Source organism: Megalops cyprinoides, chromosome 22 (genome assembly GCF_013368585.1).
Source record: "Megalops cyprinoides isolate fMegCyp1 chromosome 22, fMegCyp1.pri, whole genome shotgun sequence".
Classification (NCBI taxonomy): Eukaryota; Metazoa; Chordata; class Actinopteri; order Elopiformes; family Megalopidae; genus Megalops; species Megalops cyprinoides.
In genome coordinates, this window is record NC_050604.1 from 664,005 (window position 1) to 679,875 (window position 15,871).

Sequence of the window (15,871 nt, forward strand, 5' to 3'; positions counted from 1 at the left end):
ACAGCTGTTATTGTATGATTGAAGCAATGATTAAACAACAGTTTTGAAAATTGAGTGTCTGTTTTGTAACTGTGCTCAATGCACACGGAGTAGTTACAGTGTTCTGTAAACAATTACAAGCCCACTGCCTGAACATTGGAAACAGCTGGGGAGCAAAAATATAATCAAACCAACAGCTGTATTTTGATGTACTCTAAAAATGATTAAATTAGGCCCCACTATATATTTGTGTCAACTGGTCATTTTTAATTTTATTTCTAATTTCTAATTTCATTAACATTCAAAACAGAGCAACATTTTTCATAGTTGATGAGCTGCCTCATGTGAAATCTAGTCAGAATATCTAGACTTTATAGTGCCTGATTTCATTCTTTTTTATCTATACTTTACTAGTGTCATAAACAGTTAAGTAATCAAACATAATTTCTAATTATGTTGCTAACCAGTGACTTAAGTCTCCCCAGTTTATATTCCATGTGCTATATACATAATTATGTATTTATCCCCTAGCAGAAGACTTTCATCTAATTTATTCATTTCCTGGTTTTAATTAGCTGGGAAGGTAAATGCATGAACGTTAGCTAGCAAGCTAGCCAACAAATCTCCTAACCAAAAGATTAATAACACTAATAATATAGGAATATAACCTCAAGAGCCAGCAATCACATGATGTAAATTCACAGTAGGTAAGACAGACTTTAACCCCAGTGGAGATTTGCTAGATGTCTATCATTTCTGGGTTATAGAAAGTCACAGACCAGCCACCGATACAGCTATAACTATTTTCAGTCAGAGGACGCACTTACAAACTGGCTAGCTACATTGCTAGTTGAACCCTCACGTATTTCTGAATGAGCTAGAGTATAAGCATGCTCACACTGTAACATGCTCACAGAAGATGGAGCTGATTCTGACATCTTGCCCGACCCCTGCGCTCAGCAGCAACTGGACGCCTCGCTCCTTGCATGGTCAAGGCAGGAGGTGCTCGTTCTGCCAGACATCGGCGTTTCACCTACATCGCTCCCCAGTGGTGGAACGAACTCCCTGTCTCGCTACAGACAGCTTCTTCACCCCATTCCTTCAGACGGGGCCTGAAGACGCGCCTCTTCAGACTCTACCTGGACTGACCCAACACACAATTGCTACCCTCCCCCATCAGTGCTGTGGTAAATTGCTGTGCTTTTTAAATTGTGCTTTTAAAATTGTTTCTTGTTGCCGCCTTTACCCTGACGCTCATTGCGCCGTTTGAAGTTGTTGAAGTCCGCCGTTTGAAAGTGTATCGTATTAGTTGCCCTATAGGCTGTAATTGTACAAATCTAATAGTACTGTGTCCTCAAACAGACCTTGCTCTTAGCTGAGAACTGTCTCATTGTGGAACTGTACACATCCTGTCCCCGTACTGTCGCTATACTTGCTGTATGCACTTTTGTAAGTCGCTTTGGATAAAAGCGTCTGCTAAATAAATAAATAAATGTAAAAATCTTCCTGTGAAAGAGGAGAATAGGCCAAGTGATGCAGCTCTTTTTTTTTGCCCACCACCACCCCCCCCCTCATTGGAGGACTTCTTTATTAAGCTCAAGAAGAAAGGCAACAGGATCAATAATATTACTGAATTACAGCAAGTAGATGAAGGTGAAGACACAAAAAAGAGAAAAAAAGGATAAACTGAATAAAATAAAGAAAAAGAAAACAGGAAAAAAATAGATACAATATTTATCAATAGTCTTTTGTCTCACCACTAGCAAGTCAATGTCCTCCACCTATCCTCCACCCAAAACCAATGGTCAGTATTCCAACCTCTTCTCTAGTTACCGCCCCCCACCCCTTCATCCTACCTGCCCCCTCCCCATTATTTTTCTCTCCCCTTATCCTTTTTATTATGCTTCCAAGCCCACAGGGCTGGGAAGCATATTGTTTTCGTTCTGTTTTTTTTATGCTTCCCAGCCCACATGGCTGGGAAGCATATTGTTTTCGTTCTGTTTTTATGCTTCCAAGCCCACAGGGCTGGGAAGCATATTGTTTTCGTTCTGTTTTTTTTTTTTTTTTTCTTCCTGTTTTTCTGGTAGGCCAAACGTATTGAAATAAAAGTCTGATTTACAACAAATTTGGTAGTCTTGTCTGTTGTTATATGAACTTGTGCATGGAAACTTTTGGGGGGGGCCGAAGGCCCCCTCACCCCGATATTTACAAAAAAACCCTTTTTTTAGGGGGTTTTTCTAAGCGATAAGCCTCCTAGGCCGTAAGTCTTGGGAATGTGAAAACCGGTCCTGGATGTAGCCCAAAGGGTCTATTAATCAAATTGCACGGGGTTTGTGGATATCTGCTATAATTTGGACGTTACCTGGGTCTAAACCCTACTTGACCCTGACAACGATGAAAACACATTTTTCCCACGCCTATAACTCCTAATCGGTAACAGCTATTCACACCAAACTTGGTAGGTTTGTGGCATATGTGCATGCAATTCTGTCATAAAGTTTGCAGATGTGGGGGGCGAAGCCCCTCTCTATAAAAAATTCTATAAAATATGATCTCAAAATATAATAGGAGTCTATGGCAGGACTTGCAGTACTGCGGTCTTCCATGAGAGGCGCCAATGGGTGTTTTGTAATGAAACTTATACAAGACTGGCAACAACAAGATGGCGGTGCAAGCAGGCATACAGGAACCTTATAAAATTTAGGGTTTTTATGCTATCAATCTCAAGTTTGGTCTTCAAATGAGCTAAGTACTTACGTTAACGTCAATGTACTTTACAAACAATTACATTCCTGAAAACGTATTTGACCAGTATGCTAGATTCAGTTCATCGCTGAAAGTAAATACGCTGAACTCAGCTGCAGCTGATCTTGTGTTAAACTCTGTTTATCGTTGGAAAAAGCGATACGTTTTTTTCTGCAGCGAAAATGTTTCATGATCTACTTTAATGTAGTGTTTGCTGCTTTGATGGTACTGTGAATAACATTTGTGAATGCGTTTTGTAAAACCGAAGGGGGCTTGTTATGGAAGAACGTGATAATTCTTATCAATTTCATTGCTCAACTTTTCTTCCTGATAGTGAGTTTTTCCTTGCCACTGTTGCCTGAGGCTTGCTCTCAGGGGGTCTCAGGCCTAGGAACAGTGAAAATGTGCGTTGTTCCAACTTGTGCTGTAAAAAGCGCCATACAAATAAAAATGAATTAAATTGAATTGAATTAATTGTTATACATCTTTTTTTACACCTTTGGGGCTTGGAAGCATTTGAGGTAGCTTGCGACCTCTAGTTATGCTTCCAAGCCCACAGGGCTGGGAAGCATATTGTTTTCGTTCTGTTTTTTTTTTTTTTTTTTTTTTTTTTTCTTCCTGTTTTTCTCCCAGGCCAAACATAAAGAAATAAAAGTCTGATTTACACCAAATTTGGTAGTCTTGTCTGTTATTATATGAACTTGTGCATGGAAACTTTTGGAGGGGGCCGAAGGCCCCCTCACCCCGATATTTCCAAAAAAACCCTTTTTTTAGGGGGTTTTTCTAAGCGATAAGCCTCCTAGGACGTAATTCTAGGGAATGTGAAAATTGGTCCTGGATGTAGCCCAAAGGGTCTATTAATCAAATTGCACGGGGTTTGTGGATATCTGCTATAATTTGCACGTTACCTGGGTCTAAACCCTACTTGACCCCGACAACGATGAAAACACATTTTTCCCACGCCTATAACTCCTAAACGGTAACAGCTATTCACACCAAACTCGGTAGGTTTGTGGCATATGTGTATGCAATTCTGTCATAAAGTTTGCAGATGTGGGGGGCGAAGCCCCTCTCCATAAAAAAATCTATAAAATATGATCTCAAAATATAATGGGAGTCTATGGCAGGACTTGTTATTATGTCTCAGTATGAAATAACGTTGTATTTGTAAATGAAAACGTAGTTGACCAGTATGCTAGATTCGGTTCATCACTGAAAGTAAATACGCTGAACTCAGCTGCAGCTGATCTTGTGTTAAACTCTGTTTATCGTTGGAAAAAGCGATACGGTTTTCACTGCAGCGAAAATGTTTCATAATCTACTTTAATATAGTGTTTGCTGCTTTGATGGTACTGTGAATAACATTCGTGAATGCGTTTTGTAAAACCGAAGGGGGCTTGTTATGGAAGAACGTGATAATTCTTATCAGTTTCATTGCTCAACTTTTCTTCCTGATAGTGAGTTTTTCCTTTCCACTATTGCCTTAGGCTTGCTCTCAGGGGGTCTCAGGCCTGGGAACAATGTAAATCTGCGTTGTTCCAACTTGTGTTGTAAAAAGCATGATACAAATAAAAATGAATTAAATTGAATTCATTGTTATATATCTTTTTTACACCTTTGGGGCTTGGAAGCATTTGAGGTGGCTTGCGACCTCTAGTTTTTTTTTTTTTCCTTCTGTTTTTCTGGCAGGCCAAACATAAAGAAATAAAAGTCTGATTTACACCAAATTTGGTAGTCTTGTCTGTCATTATATGAAGTTGTGCATGGAAACTTTTGGAGGGGGCCAAAGGCCTCCTCACCCCGATATTTACAAAAAACCCCTTTTTTAGGGGGTTTTTCTAAGCGATAAGCCTCCTAGGCCGTAAGTCTTGGGAATGTGAAAACTGGTCCTGGATGTAGCCCAAAGGGTCTATTAATCAAATTGCACGGGGTTTGTGGATATCTACTATAATTTGCACGTTACCTGGGTCTAAACCCTACTTGACCCCGACAACGATGAAAACACATTTTTCCCACGCCTATAACTCCTAAATGGTAACAGCTATTCACACCAAACTTGGTAGGTTTGTGGCATATGTGCATGCAATTCTGTCATAAAGTTTGCAGATGTGGGGGGCGAAGCCCCTCTCTATAAAAAATTCTATAGAATATGATCTCAAAATATAATGGGAGTCTATGGCAGGACTTGCAGTACTGCGATCTTCCATGAGAGGCGCCAATGGGTGTTTTGTAAAGAAACTTATACAAGACTGGCAACAACAAGATGGCGGTGCAAACAGGCATACAGGAACCTTATAAAATTTAGGGTTTTTATGCTACCAATCTCAAGTTTGGTCTTCAAATGAGCTAAGTACTTACGTTAACGCCAATGTACTTTACAAACGATTACATTCCTGTCCTCAATACACTTTGCAATTCGTAATATCACCGGCTTAGCGACTCATTGCGCTGCCTTGTAGCTAACTGTTGTGTAAACGATTGCATTTTTCTTGTTACTGTTATATTTACAGAAAGGTGAAATGAACGATTACTGTATTACCGTTCTTCTAACAAACATCAACACGCGCTACCTAACTACTTTTAACCTTGCTGGTCAACTACGTTTTCATTTACAGATACAACGTTATTTCATCACCGGCATAGCGAGTTAGCCAGCTAGCGTTTTGTAGCATGCCAGCAGTGTAGTATAGCATGCTAGCATCGTAGGACGGTGAATATGTTGTCATCCTTGTTTCTAAAATCATCTCATTGCTGTATTAACATTCTGTGCGCATCTAGCAAGCGAGCTAAGTTAATGTTTCTGCACTTTACGCACGATTACTTTTTTCTCAGTACACCTCGTAATTCGTTATATCACCGTCTTAGCCAGCTAGCGTATTGTAGCATGCTAGCATCGTAGGACGGTGAATACGTTGTCATCCTTGTGTCTACAATGATCTCATTGTTGTATTAACATTCAGCGCGCATCTAACAAGCTAGCTAGGTTAATGTTTCTGCACTTTAGAAACGATTACATTGTTCTCATGAATTCTTTCGTAATATCTGTCTTAGCGACTTAGCCAGCTAGTGTATTGTAGCATGCTAGCATCGTATGACGGTGAATATTTTGTCATCCTTGTGTCTATAATCATCCCATTATTGTATTAACATCCTGCGCATATCTAGCAATCTAGCTAAGTTAATGTTTCTGCACTTTACCAACGATTACATCGTCCTTTTCAATATTGTTCGCGCAGCTTTTTTATATAGCTAGGTAAAGAATTCGTTGCTAGCTAGCTAGCTTGCTAATGTTTTGCTGAGTCACTCGCCTAGCTTGCTAACAATACTTGTTTACGTGTTTGAACGAATTTCAGTACTCCTCGTGTAGCCTGTTAGTATAGCTGGTTGAATTAATTACGCTAAGCAAGATGTTATGTTTCCAAAGTTCCTAACGTTATTCACTGCAATGGAAATGTTTCATCACGTAGTTGGATATAAAAGGGTGTTTCCTGCTTTGCGAGCAATGTGAATACTTTCACGAATTAGTTTTGTAAAAATCGAAGCGCCCTTGTTTGAACGAATGTTATTATGTGTCAGTATGAAATAACGTTGTATTTGTAAATGAAAACGTAGTTGACCAGTATGCTAGATTCGGTTCATCGCTGAAAGTAAATACGCTTAACTCAGCTGCAGCTGATCTTGTGTTAAACTCTGTTTATCGTTGGAAAAAGCGATACGTTTTTCACTGCAGCGAAAATGTTTCATAGTCTACTTTAATGTAGTGTTTGCTGCTTTGATGGTACTGTGAATAACATTCGTGAATGCGTTTTGTAAAACCGAAGCGGCCTTGTTATGGAAGAAGGTGAATTCTTATCAGTTTCATTGCTCAACTTTTCTTCCTGATAGTGAGTTTTTCCTTGCCACTGTTGCCTGAGGCTTGCTCTCAGGGGGTCTCAGGCCTAGGAACAGTGAAAATGTGCGTTGTTCCAACTTGTGCTGTAAAAAGCGCCATACAAATAAAAATGAATTAAATTGAATTGAATTAATTGTTATACATCTTTTTTACACCTTTGGGGCTTGGAAGCATTTGAGGTAGCTTGCGACCTCTAGTTATTATTATTATATCTTCATATATATTTACAAAACAAAACATACATTTTAAGGACAAAATTTCCTTCTTTCATTATGCCCTAGTCCCCTCCCCTTCACTTCGCAGACCATCATTTTCCAACCCCCCTTACAGGGACAACTTAACCATATTTCCTGTAGCTGTTCACTTCTTTGCTACTTGACATATTTGGTTAACTATGCGATCCACTCATAACGCCTTTTCCTTTTTGTGCTAATAATTTACACATTTCTTTTCCATTATACATTTTTTATAGTAAGTACATTTATCCAAATCACATATCAATATTCACACATATCTACATATGTCTATGTTATTCTTTATTCCCAGCCTGCTGCCACTCTCAGTGCCTTCCATCTGTCCTTATATACAATTAGCCTACTGTTTTCTTGTGCCATGTAACCCTCAGTTGTGCTGTGATGTTTTATAAAGAGTCTGAATCTCTCTGTCATCAAAGCCTCCACAGATTTTGACTTAAAAATAAAGATTTTCCCCAAAAGTATTATAACATTAATTATTATTTGGGTGCCATTTCTTAGATCGCCCAACAACACGGCGGGCAAGTCTAGTGTAAACTGACTACAGTATGGAGACAACCACCGCTGAACCCCTGTCCAGAACAGTGCCACAAAGGGGCAGTACCAAAATAAATGATCCACCGACTCAACCTCTTCTTGACAGAATCTCCATAAGGATGACTCTTCAATTCCCCAAGTATGAAGCATCTTTTTAGTGGCCAAAAATTTATATATTAGTTTAAACTGGGGCGGCAGTGTAGCATAGTGGTTAAAGAGCAGGACTCGTAACCGAAAGGTTGCCGGTTCGATCCCCGCTGGGACACTGCTGCTGTACCCTTGGGCAAGGTACTTAACCCACAATTGCCTCAGTAAATATCCAGCTGTATGAATGGATAACATTGTAAAGAACTGTAACTGTACTATGTAAGTCGCTTTGGATAAAAGCGTCTGCTAAATGAATAAATGTAAACTGAAAGAATCTTATAGATGAGTCAATTGTTGCTTTGTAAATTTGATTAAACACCTGATTCCATGGAATCGGACAGTCTAGCACAGTGTTTTTCAACCTTTTTTGTGCCACGGCACATTTTTGACTTCGAAAAAATCCCACGGCACACCGCCATCCCAAATGTTACAAAATGAAACATAGTAGCCTATCAAAGTTGTTATCATGTTGTGGAAAATGGGAGCAACGTTGAAATAGCTGTTTGCCACGATTGGAACCTCCTTGGCAGCAGTCAACCAAAAATTGCTTTCTTGTAGTGGGCTCTTCATCTGGGTTAGGTCTGGAAGGACGTTGATCAGGATCAAGTCCTGAGTCTGTATTTTTACTCTTCAAATATTTATCCATTTTTGTTGTTAGCGTTGTCGCTTGTTCTAACGGCTACCTGCATCTCTAATACTATTGTCTGAAATCAACAAGGTCATTACTAATTGCGCTACCGCCACCCACAGGCATAGAAGACTTTAAGTAGACGTTGACTTTGCTTACCACCAATAGCGCAACCATAGACGCTTAATGTGAGCTGTATGAAATCAATTCTTTGGCGCAACTTAAAATTCATTTTTCTGGACCAATTAAGTGGAATTGGATAATTTCCCACGGCACACCTGACAATCTCTCACGGCACACTAGTGTGCCACGGCACATTGGTTGAAAAACAGGGGTCTAGCATATACTTCCGAGAGTGTAGCAGCTATTAGATTTTTTGATTTTACATGAAACTGATATAATATTCTATTTATGCTCGTCTTTTTAGTCCAATTAAATTAAATTTTTCATATGTGGTCGGCAGACTAGCTCCTGGCCACTTCCTTTACCAATGCTTCTTTACCATTTTTGTGGTATGGCTGCAATCAGTTGATTAAAATTTTGTAAAGGGCAAACCTTACCATAAATATTGGTGAACTCTTCATAGGACATTAGTTTACCTTCCTTATTTACTATATCTTTTATAAAAATAATGCCAGTGTCAAACAAGTTTTTCCAAAAAATAAACTTTCTCCCTATCAGGATATTGGAATTGGAAGCCATATGATTTGTTGTAAGATTTGTTCTGTGTTTTCTGGAGGGTGGAATTGGAATTGCAGCCAGCTTTGTATGGTTTCTTTCAAAAAGGGGGATACGTTGCAGAGAATGTCATCATTAAGCTATGGGAACTGGGGGTATTTTATCTGTAGAAAGTGAGAGGTTCAAGGCCCTTCAATTTAACAATTTTAGGCCACCTGATCTATATTCATTGTATAGATACATACGTTTAACTTTATCCGGTTTACCATTCCATATAAATTTGAAGATTTTTTGCTCATATAGTTTGAAGAATGATTCACTTGGTGTAGGTAATGTCATAAACAAATATGGAAATTGAGATACGAATAAGGAATTAATCAAGGTGATCTTGCCATAAATTGTCAAATATTTCCCTCTCCATGGCTGCAGTATTTTGTCTATTTTAATGAGTTTGTTATTGACATTAACTTCTGAGAGATTACTTGTATTTTCATGAATGTGAATACCAAGTATATCAACGGATCAAGTGATGCAGCTCTTTGTTTATGTAATATAACAATAATATGAAAAATAAGTACAAAGAAAAAGATGCATCCATCATTAATATTTCTGTGACTTGTGTTCCAACTTAATGTTTTAATACAATGTAAATATTTCACTGCAATCAAATGCTACCTTTGTGAAGGAAAAAGTAAAGGCCAATACCACTCAAAATGGCATATCTCTCAAGATGTATTAAGCCAATCCACTTTGCCTCTGGAAATAAAGATGCAATATGTGATTTGAAGTGGTATCATATTTGCCTTCAGTTTAGAGCCAAGACAGAAAATCATCACATGCTGTGTTGGATACCCAACATAGTTAAAAAAAATAAACATTTATTATGGCACACTTTCCACAGAGACAGGTTCATCTTAGTCATTGTCAGTTAAAATATTGTATGCCCATGACGGAATGTGCATATATTTATAAATGTGTATGTCAACAGCTGGCAGCGATACTGAAAGTGTGTTTTTGAGACATGTAGTACCATAGTGACACCCAGTGGAAGAAGTGCTCACAAAGTAAATTTCACAGTTTTTAGAATCATTGTTCGTATTTATAATAATAATTAGGAGGGGTGTCCACATACTTTTGGTCATATAGTGCATCTCTATCTATCCGATCTATCCCTATTTTCTTAAAAAAAAAAAGCACTGTACACTGGTTTAGCACTTAAATCTTACCGACCTCTTGTAAGACTTCTCAATAACTACTCTTAGCATACTGATGCACTTATTTGGATGTTGCTCTGGGTAAGAGCGTCTGCTAAATGACATAATGTAATGTCATTTCTTTCTGAAGCTTCCTACTCCTGCTCTCAGCTGGGAGTCAGACCATTTCCTATGAGTAGAGTTCAGTTGAATTTTACAACATGTGAACTGTGGCAAACAAGTGAAGTGATGAAATTTTTCACAGTTTGTTCCATTAGGACAGATATTAGGACAGACATTTGTGTGCAGCAGTTCTCATATCGTAAAAATCAACTGACATCTATTTGTAGAAAATGGTATTGTACTGCTGAGAGTAGGGGCTGGAAACTTCATAAATAACTTCCATTGCCTACCCTGAAGTAGGATTTTTGTAGTCCTTTTATCAGGACTCTTAGGTAGTAATTCTCAGATTCTTGATGAGGTAGTATGAGAATCAGCATAGTTATTTCTCACTTTAATATTGGACACAATGGGGTTGAGTACAATAATAATAAAAAAAACCTCAATTTTTTGTGATATAAACATATATCTCTGGTATGTGGCTCACAGCAATATCACTGGCTCTGTATCTCCTGTGTCTGGTTCACTGCAATATCAAATGTGCTGTATCTCCTATGTCTGGCTCACTGCAGTATCGTATGTTTGTCTCTTGTCTCTTAAATACTCAGTCATTAAAAAAAATCTAAATGGTGCAGATAAAAGTCATTCTAAACATTACCTTAAACACTGAAAATATCTTTCACTTAATACTTCGATCTAAATAGTATTAGTTATTTATGAGTGAGCTTCGAAGGGAAATACCACACCTTAATTCCTGTACTTTCTGAAGTCCATTCTTGATTCAGTGAAAATAATGATTACATTTATCTCAGCTAAAGGGAAATCAGAGCAGATAATAGTTATTGTGACTATGCTGACAATAATTAATAATTTACCTTTGAATTGTATAAATCAATTCAAACCGATGAAGGTTGTTCAGGTAATGAATTATAATGATATAGTAGTACAACAAATTCAAGTCCACTTATACGCGAGAAATTCAGTAAATATGGTCACAGCGTACATCGTGCAATTACATCGCGCAGGTCACAGTTCGGCAATCCTTTGTCAAGAGCCCGGGCTCCTCCCCCTGCTCTCCTGTCTCTCCTCCATCTCTTCCCATCGACTCTGCAGCGCGTGCTCTGTGTAGAATCACTGCGCTATGATTAACTAAAGTGCTACACAGAAGAGCGCCCTGTCTTCTTAATGGTAACCTCTTAAGCTAGTCGACTGCCGTGATTTACGCACGAACATCACACACCCAGTATAAACGTCGGATCCCTACGGATGCCTACTCAAGCCTGACAAGACATTTGGCGTATCGAGTCTTCCGAGGTTAAGTGTTGCTGTTCTACGCCTCGTTTAGAATCGTATCACCTGCATACGTCTTGCATGACCATCACAAAGGTAGGAAATAGCTTGTTGACGTTACCGTTAGCTACCTCCTGATGTTTAAATGGGCTAGACGTCTCTCGCATGTGTGTTCACCCGCTACACAAACCGTTTAGATTAGTTTTTCATTACTGATTGTTTCAAGTGAGTGCGGCTATAGCATGAAACACACGGAGCTCGACGGCTGAAGCAGGCAGGAGTTCAATGCAAGATTCAGCGCGTTTATGAAAAGTGCATCACATTGGGTGCTATGCTATCAGTTGTAGTCAGGCAGCGGTTATGTCAGTTGTCATATTTTACGTATTCACACTGGGAATGCTTTGTTACTTGTTGTGTCCCGGTTTTCGGACCCCGCATGCAACTTGAAAGTCTTGAAGTTATATGAAAGGGCGCAGCGACCGCTCTTGAACTGCACGCGTGCGTATGAGGTTCAAAGATCCGACCGAATCTTTAATTTAGGGGTCGTATCCAATCCATTTGGCAGTAATTAAGTTAGACAAACTTTTTAGAAGAACGCAGCACAGAATTGTGTAGAGTTCCAGCGCATCTTTAAAAAGGAATGAGATCCTTAGAAAAATTTTCTAAACTACTTTACAATACAAAGTATGGTCCATGAAAAACGGCATCTTTGTCCTTAAGTTAACCATGAGGGTAAATTGCAATAACCGTTTCAGGCGTGAACACTAGACCACTCAGTTATGACATAATGATAGAGGAGAAAATCTTGAACATTCATGTATCCTTATCGTCGCCAATCAACTATTGTGTGATTGATTGTTTTAGAGACAAACAATATCAGATATCTTCTTCTTTGGGGATGGTTACATCAAAAATCAGTGACTGACCTCAATGAAGTATTATCTGTTGGTCAGGTTGCACAAAATTTTAAATGTACTGTATTTTAAACTAAAAATGATTTTATTTTTATTTTAGCCTTAATACTTTAAAACTAAGATTAATTATAATCATTTTACACCAGTATACCCAAAACACTTTTAAATTCCAAAGTGGATTAATATTAAATGTTACCATGATCTTTATCATTGAAAGTTATTATACCTACAGTACTGTGCAAAAGTCTTAGGCACGTAAGATTTTTCACAAAACATTTGTCTTAAAACAGTTCTATCTTCTCCATTAGTGTGTCAATAAGAAATATCATATTTTAGATTTCTGAACATTTCTTTTGAAAATAGTGAAATGTGCCACTAAGACTAAATAAAGAAAGTGGCAAACTAACACAAAACCTTCCAGACCCTCCAAACCTTTTTTGTAGGCATATACTCCAATGCATGATAAAACAACTATACCAAACAACTAAACAAAACAGGTGGTAGTCATTAGCAACATAAGCAGGTTTAACCACAATTATTAACTAAAACAGAAACACCTGTGTAGAGGGAATAAAACTGGGTGAGGCCATACTGAAAAGGAGAGGTTGCAGAACAGATTGCTAATCTTACACCATGACAAGGGTGAGCATGGAGGCATGACACAAGGTGATCAGCAAGGTCTACCACAGGCAGAAATTTTGAGGCAGACAGGTGTTTCCAGATGTGCTATCCAAGCTCTTCTGAAGAAGCACAAAGAAATGGGCAAGGTTGAGGACCAGAAACGCAGTGGTCGGCCAAGGAAATTTAGTTCAGCAGATGAAAGACACATCAAGTTGACATCCCTCCGCAATCAGAAGCTGTCAAGCAGTGCCATCAGCTCAGAGCTGGCAGCAACCACAGGGACCCTGGTACACCCATCTACAGTCTGGAGAAGTCTGGTCAGAAGTGGTCTCAAGGGAAGACTTGCAGCCAAAAAGCCATTCCTCAAACGTGGAAAAAAAGCCAAAGGACTCACCAATGCCGAAAACACAAGACCTGGGATGCAGCACAATGGCAGCAGGTGCTCTGGACCGATGAGTCCAAATTTGAAGTATTTGGCTCAAGAAGAAGGCAGTTCATTTGTCAAAGGGCTGGAGAACGCTACAAGGATGAGTGTCTGCAGGCAACAGTAAAGCATGATGGAGGGTTCCTTGCAGGTTTGGGGCTGCATTGCTGCAAATGGAGTTGGGGATTTGGTCAGAATTAGTGGCCTCTTCAATGCTGAGAAAAGCAAGCATCTTATCCATCATGCAATACCATTAGGGAGGTGTCTGAGAGGTCCTAAATTCATTCTGCAGCATGACAATGACCCCAAACATACAGCCAGAGTGATAAAAAGTATCTTCACCAAAAAGAGGAACAAGGAGTCCTGCAATAGATGGTGTGGCCCCCACAAAGCCCCGATCTCAACATCATTGAGGTAGTCTGGGATTACATGAAGAGACAGAAAGGATTGAAACAGCCAAAATCCATAGAAGAACTGTGGCAAGTTCTCCAAGATGCTTGGAAAAACCTACCTGCCAAGTACCTTACAAAACTGTGCACAAGTATACCTAAGCAAATCGGTGATGTTTTGAAAGCCAAGGGTGGTGTTACCAAATATTGATTTAACTATTGATTTTTCTGTTTGGTGCACTTGGTATGTTGTTAAATACATACATTAAAAACTATTAATTTCATTATTTTGAAAGCATTCTGAATTTACATCACTTTTTCACAAGTGCCTAAAACTTTTGCACAGTACTGTATGTGTGCACTATGAAAAAGTCAGTTGTTCAGCCATTTACTAGCAGTGAGTTTTAAATGAGTCAGTTGGCCTTACAGAAAGTAGTTATCTCTTACATAAAGTAGCCAATTAATGTTACAGCTAAACAAGAGTCGCATTTAGGTGTATACAGTAGATGGCTAGTTAGAAGCCGTAGTAGCTTAGTAGCACTACCAGGTTTCCATCCTCTACATTTTGTGCTGATTGACCCAAAAGCAAAAATCCACTCACTTACATATTACCCTCACATCATACATTTTTTGTTGCTGACATCTAATTTCACAATAATTGGACAAACAGTTCATTACAAGAAGATTTGTAAGTGTTTACCTATTGTATTTGAATGTGCTCCAGTGAATATGAGCAGTGTGTAATACGTGAAAGTTTTAGCTGAATTTGGCATTGATATACACAATGGTGAGTGAAATGTGCTCATTGTTAAGTTAACATACAAACTGCCTAAATTGATTAACTTATGGAAGACAAACTGTTTTATCAAAAAATATCTCATGAATTAACTTCTCAAATGGATAGACGGGATATTTGAAATTCCATTTGCTTTAAGTGGTAATGTGCCTGTATAATGGAATTGAACAGCTGTACTAGTAGCACGTGATGTTTAGATGTTGAGATGTAATAGATGTTGTAGCCAGTGTATTTTATTTAGAAAGAAGGAAAATCCAATATGGCTGACATGGCTCCCTGTCCCCTGTTATCATTGCTTGTTTATTCAAAGTTATGGCCTTTGTTGTGAAAAAGGCAGTAGAGGAAAAGTTAAACTAATAGAAACAATAGAAGCATATGCAGCATTTGGTCCCCTAATCAAAGTGCTCTTTAACCACCTCTACAAAAGCTCTTAGCTAAGGTGAAGTTGATACTTGTTGTTGTATCTGACTTGAATTGTTAAACCAGAATATCCAAAGATATGCAATGAACATGTTATGCATATCCCATTCAGTTAGCATGAGCAAACGGGAAACTTGTTTCTTGGAATGCATGGTTAAATTAGCAGGTTTTACAAAGACATTTCATTAAGGCCTGTGTTGTTCCATGGCACAATACAACAAGAAAGTGTAGTTAGTTATAATACAATCTTTGCAGAATTTTAAAGAATTAAACCCTGTACTTTGTTACCTACATAATGTTACTGTAGATACTGTTACTGAACACTAGATAACAAAAATGTCTAAGATTGAAGAAAACATTTCCCAATATTTCCAAGTCTGACTTGCACGGCATATGTCATCTCATGATGAACACGCAGAGGAGTAATATTATCTTGCGAGAATGTGTGATCTCTAACACATTTATGGGATGCATTCAGCACCTTGGTGAAAAAGCAATTAAGAACATTATTTCGTAATGTGATCAACTGATGTCTTTTATGAGTGGCAGTTATGAATTTGGTGTAGTTTGCCCCCCTCTCTATTTTTTAATTCAGCACCATAACTGAAGGCTTCAGTTCAATTCATTAGCAACTTACCCCAGAAAGAGAAAAAATATGACCTCCTGAATTCTCAGTTTGCCTCAAATGTGCTGAAGGCCTGTGAAAGGCACTGCTTGCAGTCATGCCACACCCTCATATACCAAGAGGCTGAAAAACACTCCTCCCTGCCCGGAGATTCTCACAGCTTCCGTACTGCTTCCATTAGTCACTCTGTCGTACTTCAGTAGTGATGATGAGGATGAT

General features: G+C 38.6%; 1 protein-coding gene across 3 annotated transcripts in view; it reads left to right on the top strand.

Annotated features, from left to right (window-relative positions):
* The first annotated feature begins 11,265 nt into the window (after positions 1 to 11,265).
* The window catches only part of coro2a (coronin, actin binding protein, 2A), a 38,012-nt gene continuing 33,406 nt past the window's right edge, over positions 11,266 to 15,871 (top strand). For all 3 annotated transcript variants that reach the window (XM_036516813.1, XM_036516812.1, XM_036516814.1), the window contains exon 1: positions 11,266 to 11,559. Coding sequence is in view for 2 of the 3 variants with exons in the window: in XM_036516812.1 (XP_036372705.1) it covers positions 11,545 to 11,559 (15 nt within the window). In the remaining variant the exon portion in view is untranslated. The remainder of the gene's footprint in view (positions 11,560 to 15,871) is intronic.